Genomic DNA, 10,654 nt, shown 5'->3' on the forward strand with positions numbered 1-10,654 from the left:
ACACTTTGTGTGTGCCCATATGCTAGTTTAAAGAAAGAAAGAAAAAAATTCAATTTAAAGATTTTTGAATCATACATATGTATAAAATAAAAAGACATTTCATTGTAAATATATTACTTGATTAAAACTATTGTCATTTAACACCTATAAATAAATAATTTTCAAATTGAATAAATTTTTTATAAATATAATTTTTAGATAATGGTAATGAACGTTTCAATTATGATATTCGAATTCAAAGATTCTTTAATTGTAAGCGGCTGTATAACAATAAAACTTAAAATATCCGAATAGAAATATTAGTCTAAAGATTTTTTTTTTAAAATTATGAAGAAAGTGAAAATATCCGAATAGAAATATTAGTCTAAAGATTGCTAGCAATAAAACTTAAAATAGGATAAATATAAAAAGACGATCACAAATGCTATATGACGGTGAGTCGGTGACAGAGGACGAACTAATCTTGTAACGGGGAACTCGAAGCATCCTTTGCCCTTTCAAATTACCAAAATAACCCAATAAAAAACGACTGTTTTGAGATTCTTTTCTTCCTAATCCACTCTCCCGCAACTCCTTCCCCCCGGAAGCATCCAAAATCCTCAATCTTCCTCTATAAAAACCTCCTTTCAATCCGCAATCCAAACAAATATCTTCGATTCATCTTTCATCATCTCCACACTACAACTCTACCCTCCAATCTCCGTCCAATTTACCATGGCAGCCACACCTGAACAAACTCACCCCCGATTCCGAACAGCCCCCTCAGCAACCACCACCACCACCAGAGGCGGAGGACACTAAGAAATGGGGGACCCACATCATGGGCACCCCAGCAGCCCCGAACGTCCACCCAGACAACCAGCAAGCCGCCCTATGGAAAGCCGCCGACCACCAGCAAATCCCCCACCAGCAGCCCTACGTCCAGTACTCTCCGATCGACAAACCCACCAACAACCCCTTTGAGCCGGTTATCCAAGCGTTCAATTCCTGGAGCGCTAAGGCGGAGACCATGGCCAGGAACATCTGGTACAACCTCAAAACGGGGCCCTCTGTTCCTGAAGCGGCGTGGGGGAAGGTGAACTTGACGGCGAAAGCCTTATCCGAAGGCGGATTCGAGTCGCTGTTTAAGCAGATTTTCGCGACTGACCCGAACGAGAAGTTGAAGAAGACGTTTGCCTGTTATCTTTCGACGTCGACGGGGCCGGTTGCCGGGACTCAGTATCTGTCGACTGCTAGACTGGCTTTTTGCAGCGATCGTCCTCTGACTTTTACTGCTCCGTCTGGACAAGCAACTTGGAGTTACTACAAGGTAAATAACTTTAAATTAACTGTCCAATCATGGTTTTACTCTATAATTTGAGCCATGTTTTACTATGCTTGTAAAGTTTCAGTTGTCGCGATTTAACATTATGATTTGAGCTGACTGTAAATCTGTATTAATGTTGAACAGGTGACTATACCTTTGGGAAATATAAGCACCGTGAACCCTGTGGTGATGAAAGAGAATCCGCCGGAGAAGTACATTCAGATCGTCACCACAGATGGCCATGAATTCTGGTTTATGGGTTTTGTTAGTTTCGACAAGGCATCCCATCACATCTTCGAATCTGTAGCAGATTTCAGAGCTGCTGGGAATGCGGTGCAGCAAGTGCAGCCGGTTCCTGGCTAGAACAACTAGAAGGAAGATTTCACGTTTTGGATGCTTAAGATCGTCATCTTCCTTTCCAGATTTTGTTTACGTAGTTTAGCTTTGATTTGTTTCTTTGTATGTTTAGTAGATGGTTCATTTTCGTCTGTACCTCATGTATTATATATGTTTATAGCGTTTGTTTAGTGAAATAGTAAAATTACGTGACGGTATTGCGAGTGTTCGGAGTATGGAGTAAGTTTTAAAGTCTCTTATATATAATGTATAACTACATAAAAGATGCACACTTTTATCCAACGACGAAACCAGAATTACATATAGACAAGAGGTGATGCATATATCCTCTGCCGACTAGCAGCTAGCGGTTCTCCAACAAGCAGCAGCAACAAGGGGCCATCAATTAGCTAAGTTTGCTTTAACACAGCGATTAATTATACAGGAGTTTCCGCATTCCTCAAATAAGTATTTGAAATCAACAATATAAATTATTATTATTATGATGATAAATAATATATTAAGTATGAATCGGACTGAGGTTATCTAAGATAAGATCCCTAATTTGGGTAGTTTTATTGGGCATAAATAAAGTAAGCACAAGGGTTTCATATCCTAAAAGCGCTCCCCTGTTTAATTATCTCCGTGCAATTGTTATTGTTAATGTGCTTGCTTGTCGAGCAGATGTATGTAGTATGTAATGGCCTAAGGGCAGCAAGCGTCCAATATCCAGCAGCAACAAATTGCAGCCAAACTGAAAACGATGTATACAAGACAGAAGGGGTCAGTGGAGGTGAAGCAGTGGAACAAGAACAAATTAAGGAAGCCAAAAAGTAGATTTTACTGTCCTACAATCTAGAATTTAGGCATTTAAAAGTAGAAGCTTAATTGCAGACGCGAACGTAGTCACACTGGATATTCATCAAAGTTCTAATCCCCCTCTTCATAATTTAGGTTAAGTTAACGTAGTCACACTGGATATCCACCAAAGTTCTAATCCCCCTCTTCATAATTTAGATTAAGTTAAGGAACTGGATGAAAATAGAAATAAAAATTAATAAAATATGATTGTCATGACTCATAAGCAATGAGAAAATGAAAACTTGTTATATTGTTGTAATTAATCCTAGTGTCAATTGGAAAATAATTTCAGTTTTTACTATAAATTATAAGTTTGGAGCTGATTATCATCAAGAAATTAGATTTATTTTGTCCTTAAAAAGTTGAGAAATGCAAAGGAGCAAAAGAGTAAAACACACAATTACTCAGTTCATGACAAACATGATATGATCAAACTATTAATGGAACGAACTCAAAGCTAGCAAGTGAAAGAAGTAGGGAGAGGGAGAGCGTGTACATACCAGCCTTTAAGGACTGAACCGCAGTCAGGGCCATCATTGTCTTGTACTGAAGGCCGCGGTGGTGGGGTCGTGGTTGGCGGCGGCGGAGGATAAAAGTAACCCTGATAGCCAGGTGGTGGAGGGCCAGGAGGAGGAGGACGAGGGGGAGGGTAGTCTGGTGGTGGCGGCGGTGGCGCATACACTGGGGGAGGTGGTGGTCGCCCGTACTCCGGTGGAGGTGGCGGCGGTGGCTCATACTCTGGTGGAGGTGGCGGTGGCGCGTACTCTGGTGGAGGTGGAGGTGGCGGTGGCGGCTGCCCGTACTCTGGGGGAGGCGGAGGTTCACCGGGAACTGGTTGGTACCTCATTGCTTTGCTTAAGTACTAATTATCAAGCCCTTTTTCTTTTGGTAACGTTCTTCCACATGCATTCATCTCAACATTACACCTGATTAATCACAGTATCCATCTTCCGTCCCCATGAAAATCCGGGTAATAAATAAAGCTGGTGTTGCACCAGGTCGATCAAAGTCAAAAGTCATCCACGAGTTTAACCTAACATCCATCCTCAACAGACTTTCACCTATCAGTCAAGAAACACTGTCACTTTTCTTTGACACCTAACACTCCATCGTTTACCAATTACAAAGAAGAAATAAAAAACAAATCTGTCTTTTTACCAAAACCACAATGACTAAAGATTAAAAATGGCTCTTTAGTCAAGATTCAAGAGATGTGTTAATGGTTCACTACTAACTGCGTTGATATTATTCTAACTTAATCGCATGTATAATCTGGCATATGTTTAAGGTTTTATTGGTTTGATTAGCAGCGAAACCATTTAATATAAAATACAATCTATTCTGTTAAGTTTTTGACGTGGGAACTGCATTCTTCAACATCCTTTTCCTTTATTTTATTGTACAATAATTAGAAATTTAGATGCTTAAAACAGAGAAATAAGTCTATGAAAAAGAAAACAAAATACGAAGAGCTGACAACATTGCAACATTCCTCAATCAACTTCTCTAAAATTTAATAATGCTCATTTTAGATCTTCTCCTGCTAGTATAGTCAGCTACCCAAAGAGTGTGAGGCATATGAAACTTGTAAATTAGGTTTCTAATTATTTTTTTTTTTTTTGAACAAACGATATTACTTACACTAAGAGGGGGCTGTCTTAGCCTCATAATAGGCTGACAATAATGTGGTCCAAATTTGTCTTTAGGAAAAATAGAACCTAAGACCTTTAATTTACAAGTGAAAAAGAATATCACTAGACTGTAGTACTAAATAACTTTCTTAATATTTAAAATTAAATAGAAAATATGAATTAAAAAACTACGAGGTGGGCAAGCCCACTGGACCTTCTTTAGACTCGTGAAAATTAAGTAGGAAGACCGGCAAATGGACTCATCCAAGGTGGGCAAGCCCAATGGACCATCTTTGGTTTTTTCGTCATTCTTGTACATGGCTAGTTGTAGTTTGGAGAGTCACACGCTGTAACATAACCCAATATTGTTTTCGTAAACTAATATTGGAAATTGGGGTCCAACATATACTTGAAATGGAAGGATATATGGGACTGGAAGAATGATGGATATTGGAGGGAGTCTTTAAGGTTCGAACAGGCACTGATAGTGGCTAATGAAGTTGAAATTCAATCAAATTTTCTCTTAAAATAATTGCTTTAATAATTAGGAATATTCTTCTTTAAATCACTGCGTTCTGAATTCAAACATCACATTCTTCTAGTGTAAATTAAAATAATAAAATCGTAAAATTAACAATTGCATGGCTTGATCCATGAAAAGGGTTAACAACATTGAAAGTAGCTAAAAGGGTTAACAATATTAAGTAGAATAGACTGAATATATTTGTCCAATTAGTTTAAGTGATGTGTATTAGTAATTGAGGGTTGGGAAAAGATGCAAAATTGAAGAAACAAACGGGGGATAGGGAAAGAGAGAGGGACAGATTGACAGAGATTCCATTTGTGCAGAGAAACGTCTAGATCACAAAGGAAAACATATAGAGAGATGGTAAATAAATAGACAACTGAGCTGTGTATATGTATTATACACTGTCATCTGTGTGGGTTGAATTCATGACCGTTGGATCTTTAATTGCACATCTTGATCCAATGCCTTATTCAAATCACTGGAGCGTTTGAATATTTGATTGTTGGATCTTTATCTGTACGTTTATTTGATGCCTTATTCAAACGGTGTGCATGTGTACACTAGAACATAATAGAATTTTCGAGTGAGTTAAGAGAGTCCTTATCAAATTGCCTGCAGTACTTACTAGTATCTGTCAGTCCTTTTGTCTTTGACCAACTCACCACCAAGACACAAAGGACGATATATCTTTAAAGTCCTCTTTCCTCTAATAATAATTCACCTTTCATCTCCTAGCTGCATAATAATTCATCTCCTTCTTTTTACACAGTCCACACTCCACAGTACTCACTGCATTCTTCGATCGACGCATAGATTCCTTTCTGGTTTCTGGCAACGAAAGCCTGCAGGAAAGGTTCCTTTGTTTGCCCCCACACACCCGCCAGTCTTCAGACCCCGTATGTACCATATATATCACTGGTAGTACTACTCCTCCCTCTTGGACCATACGCATCCATGCATCTTACTTACTTGATCTCTTTCAGTTATACCAATTTGATTAAGCATCACTATCTCTCTCTCTCTCTCTCCCTCTCTCTGAAATTCGAATCTTTTAGGACGGAGGGCCTCACGTCCACACATCCAACCGCTAGCTGCACCCTGCACCACACCTTGTCACTTGTCACAGCCTCTTCCTTCGCTTTCACACACCACATATATGTCGATATTTATTCTACACTTTTATGCAGTTCAACTTCTGCTATTCAATTCTACTTCGAAGCTAGAATTTCCAACATAACACCCACATATATGATCACGTAACTAGTATTGCTATTATTAAAAATGAGAACCATATACAGCATCATATAATTACTTTTTAATCTTGATGGGGCGCGCGAGTTACTTTTCAATGCTACTTGTTATTTTTAGCATAAACATTACAAGAGATATCTCAGTTATACAAAAAAATGTCTCTATTTCCAAAGGCAGTCTTTCTTGTGGTGTGCTTAGCAGCTGGTGGAATCAAAATAAGGACATGGTACCTGTGATTTGCAGCAGGTAAAGTTTTGAAAGAGATATTTGGATTCGCTTCAGATATTTGCTTTTCTTTGTAACTTTTACCTACACCAATTCAAAATTGGTGCAGGATTAGGGTTGCAAGATGTGACATGGAAGTATGCTTATTTAGTGGGCCTTTTGGTTTAATTGGATATGCTTACTTAGTGTGCCTTTTGCTTAATTAGAGTCACTAATTAACTTTGGTTTCTCTCCAACACTGCCGTATTAGGCCAGGTAAACCATGGCTTCACCATCCTCTCTCTCTCTCTCTCTCTCTCTTGCTGTTTGGGCTTAATTTCATCGTTTTGTGCTTGCCAAATTTCATGGGTCAACACAAGCGTTTCAACTTTTAAGATATGACTCCTGCACTTGTTTTATCTTCAAATAAGCTCGTTCGTTGATGTCATTTGATTTTTCTTTAATTCAGATAAAATTAAGGGCTAACCACCTTTTATATCGTCAAGAGTTGAGGTGATTTTTAGGTCATGAAGTTTTAATTTTCTGACATTGCCTCTTATGGTTTTAAAAACCATATCAATTTACACCTTTTGTATATTTGAATGCCTAATTATTCATAGATTGATGAATTTTTTTAGTCAATGTGATGCAAATGTGACTTATATATCAACCTAGTAACGGCTTTCATGATAACTAGGTTATCAATTCAACGAAAATTCAAATATTTTCAAAACCTAATGGAGCCGTATGAGAAAATTGAAACCTCGTGTCCCATTTTAAAATCATCCCAAACATGAAAGATGTAAAATGTAGTTAGCTATAAAATTAATTAAGAATGTCTAGATATGCAGAGATAAAAACAGGAGAAATTATATTCACACACCTCAAATTACTTCTCCCACACTCTTTTAATTTTTTAATATTTTCTACACACCACTAACACTTGATAGAAAAATATTAAAAAAATTAAAAGAATATGAAAGAAGTAATTTGGGATGTGTGAATATAATCTACTGATGTACGAATATCTCTCTAACATTTTTGTTGGATGATATGTCCAATCTTGTGGATGAAAATATAGTTGTCACGTAGGAATACATAAAGACGCAATGACAAGAACAAACCACCTTCCCTCAAATCATCGACCAACACTTACAACATACGGCAGAAAAAAGTGAATGACTAAAATGGCTTGGAGGTCAAAGGGCCCAAATTATTTCTACTAAAGAATTATTGAGTTGATTACAGGGTCAATTAAAAGTTAAAACATCATTGACAAATGGACACATCATGGAGAAGTTGGGAGAGTGGGACCCCCAAAGTTGTCATCTTTTGACAGTGAAAAAAAAAAAAAAAAGGCAAAGATATTGTGGGACTGAGAATTTTATGTCGACAGGGTTTGTCTTCCGTGCCCCTAATCTCTTCCACAGTACGGTTACATGGTTTTCTTTCTCCTGTGTCAAGCAGTTGACCAAACTAAACATACACAGGCTTTTTCCAAAAAAAAAATAAAAAAATAAAAAAAAAGCCTAAACATACACAGCTCGATCGGCAGCATAGGCATTTAGGCATGGTGGCTGGTTAGGCTAACAATTTATTTGTTTGGACAGCCTAAATTTTGACTTTTATTTTAATTTGTGAGATTTTTGGTCACCAGAACTCCAAAAGCTTTTGGTTTGAGCTACATGCCAATGCCATCGCTTTATCCACCTACCTTGGCCACCAAGTCGAACTCCACTCCGCCCCATCCGGTACTTTCACGCGTGCAAATTCAATCCACAACTTTGGAATTGTTGGGCTATATATAGGGTGATTCCAAACTAACAAGGTTTTTCGTTTTCTGAAGGTCGGGAAAGAACGTATATCATACGCAGCTTTATCTTTACTTTGCAAAAAGACTATTTCTATCTATATAGAGAGAGAGAGAGAGAGAGAGAGAGAGAGAGAGAGAAATACTTATTACTCATGTCGTTTGTTACTTCAATTGGAAAACAAAAATTAACCAATAATTCGAATTAAAGAGTTGTAAGGGAAAATGGAAAGAGGGAGAGATTTTACCTTTGAATTTGGATGTGGGGTGTGGACAAATATTGTTTTGTATGACCACCTTTATTTTGGCCGTTACAAGCATAAAATAATATTAGATAGGTGATACAAATGTGGTAAGAAAAATATAGTAAGTTTAACATTTTTGTTAATCCAGCATGTTATCAAACACTCCACATTCAAACATGCACCGAATTTTGCCATAATTTTATAATCCATCAGTGTATGATAAGCACCAATGTAGGAAACGATTAGATTTACATGATTAAAATTTGACAGTCACAATTTAGCCGCTGAAATACCTCCTTGTTGGAGAAAACCCTTGTATTTGACACCATAACAGGATGTTCATGAATCTGCCCTGATCTAGTATGATAAACTGACATCAAATCAATCGATAAGAAAGAAAAATTACCAAATACAAAAGCGTACGATTGATTAGTACCTGTCCTCTTCCAAAAGGAAAATTCAAAGATATTGGGAGCTTCGCATGATAATTAACGAGTACTTTGATTAATAACAACGAATTAATTTACCAAAAATAAATTATTTAACGAATAAATCGGATAAAAAATATAGAAAAATGAGAAGATAAACATAAAATAAAAGAGAGACCATCATGGATTCATCATTTTCATGGAATAAAAGAGAAGGAAACCTACACGTCGCAATCATTACCAACTATTGTACCATTGACCTTGTTTGTGGTGCTATGCTGGCACTGTAGGACTCCTCTCTTCCTCCACTTCCCATGGCCTCCCTCAATATTCCAAAATAATTGACAAGAAAAAATAAAATAAAATAAAATAAAGGAGCTAAGCAATCAACAAATTAAACTACAAAATTACTAAATACTAAAAACTAAAAACCCATTTGTGATTTGTCTGTAGTTTCATATTCTCAGAGCACAAAAGGGTTTGTTCTAGGTGAAAAAAGCCAAAACATGATTAAAAACAAATTAAAATTAACTAAGAAACTAAGAAGAAAATGAATGTGAGCGGGTGATGATCATGGGGAGCCATTTTCGGATCGATCAAAGTGGAGAAGTTGACCGGAGCATTTGGGGCAGTCCTCGAGCTGTTTCGGGACCATGAAATACATGAGACAGGCTTTGCAGCCAGCCACTACCAACACATTATTATTATTATTGTTGTTGCTGTTGAGATTCTCTACCGGCTGCTGGTGCTGCTCGTATCTGCACGAAGATGGCGACGACTCGGTCGAAGACTCTTCGCTGTCATACGAGCTGTTTTCATCTTCTTCCGAGTAGTAGAAATCTCCACTGTACTCTCCTCTTGTCCTCGGATCTTCTTTCGCCTTCATCCCGTTCCTCCAGTTTATGTAGTATACCTCCCCTGTCTGCAAATAATTAATCAACCTTTATATTAAAAACAAACGCCCGAGAACTATAAGTTTTATATAAAACGCTTCAAGAACACAATTATTTTCTTTGAAGGAATTAATTCACAATATGTAAACTTTATTTCGAAAACGACTACATGTGATTGAACCCATATTCTTTTTTTCTTGTTTGAGACAATGCAATTATTCAAACAGAAAAAGGTTTTGCCTTTACTCTTCGAAGAAAATGTACTAAATAACCAGGAGACGAAAATCTGACAAAAGATTAAACACAGAAAAGTAAAAAGTTTATATCTTTTTATTGCTGCAACACGAGATGGTCAAACCCAGTAAAGCTTTTCTCTTTTTCCTATCGCCTAAAGTAAAAGTTTGATAAAATCAAAAATAATAAAAAACCATTTATTCCCTTTCTCTGGATTTTTGGTATGAAAAGTTCTTGATTCTGAGATTTTATAACAAAGGGCATGGAGCATTAAATGCAAAAATTAACGAAATTACAGAGAGCATAAAGCATTAAATACAACAAGGAATTTCATTTAAGGAGTTGCAAGATCTGCTGTGTTTACTGCATTTATTGAAGCTTCAAAAATGGAAAAAAAAAATACTAACTAATTAATGGATTGTGTTTCTTCCAACAATCAACAGGGAAAAAGAGAGAAATTAAAATTTAAACGAAAAATCAACCTTTAAATCGAGGCATTGTTCCCAATGGTATGGAAGGGAGACATGGGAGTTGAGCTCTAAAGTGGCGTCTGAGGTTGATGAGGTTGAAGACGATGACCTGCCCTGCATCCCCGTGGCGGCCAATACCCCGTCAGTGACGCTCGAGCCTTGTCCTTCGCCGTCGACTGTGATGCTGCCGCCGCCGCCGCTGCTGTGGTTGTGGTGGTGGTGGTTGTGGTTGTTTAGGGAGCAATTTTGGAGAGACCTCTCCAGAGAAGCGGCGATCTTCGCCATGTTTGGAGCTGTCATCTGACTCGGCAACAAAATCCTAGGATATGATTGCAAAAATGAGCTTCAACAATCAAAACAAAATCACCGGTCACAAACAATAGAGAGAGAGAGAGAGAGAGAGAGATTAGGTGTGATTTTGGAAAGGGAAATATAACAGGAGGAAGGGGGGCAGTC

The 10,654-nt window shown here is 37.6% G+C and overlaps 3 protein-coding genes across 3 annotated transcripts; 1 reads left to right on the forward strand and 2 right to left on the reverse strand.

The window, feature by feature from the left end:
- Window positions 1–676: 676 nt before the first annotated feature.
- Window positions 677–1,871, forward strand: LOC103940599 (GEM-like protein 5; the record flags this gene model as incomplete). Its single annotated transcript, XM_009350745.3, has 2 exons — window positions 677–1,309; window positions 1,451–1,871. Coding segments are annotated over 2 exons (852 nt in total), but the record flags the coding sequence as incomplete, so codon positions are not given.
- Window positions 1,872–2,113: 242 nt separating this feature from the next.
- On the reverse strand, window positions 2,114–3,398 carry LOC103940598 (leucine-rich repeat extensin-like protein 3). Its single transcript, XM_048574735.1, has 2 exons — window positions 3,004–3,398; window positions 2,114–2,396 (listed from the first exon to the last, which is right to left on the reverse strand). The coding sequence occupies exons 1-2, from the start codon at window positions 3,348–3,350 to the stop codon at window positions 2,348–2,350; spliced, it is 396 nt and encodes a 131-aa protein (XP_048430692.1). The 5' UTR covers window positions 3,351–3,398; the 3' UTR covers window positions 2,114–2,347.
- A 5,544-nt stretch (window positions 3,399–8,942) lies between these two features.
- On the reverse strand, window positions 8,943–10,654 carry LOC103940597. The gene is made up of 2 exons (XM_009350742.3): window positions 10,211–10,654; window positions 8,943–9,523 (listed from the first exon to the last, which is right to left on the reverse strand). Exons 1-2 carry the CDS (start codon window positions 10,496–10,498, stop codon window positions 9,173–9,175), a joined length of 639 nt encoding a protein of 212 aa, XP_009349017.2. The 5' UTR covers window positions 10,499–10,654; the 3' UTR covers window positions 8,943–9,172.

Source organism: the organism of the source record quoted next, unplaced genomic scaffold (assembly GCF_019419815.1).
Source record: "Pyrus x bretschneideri cultivar Hongxiangsu unplaced genomic scaffold, Pyrus_bretschneideri_v1 Contig74, whole genome shotgun sequence".
Taxonomy (NCBI): domain Eukaryota; kingdom Viridiplantae; phylum Streptophyta; class Magnoliopsida; order Rosales; family Rosaceae; genus Pyrus; species Pyrus x bretschneideri.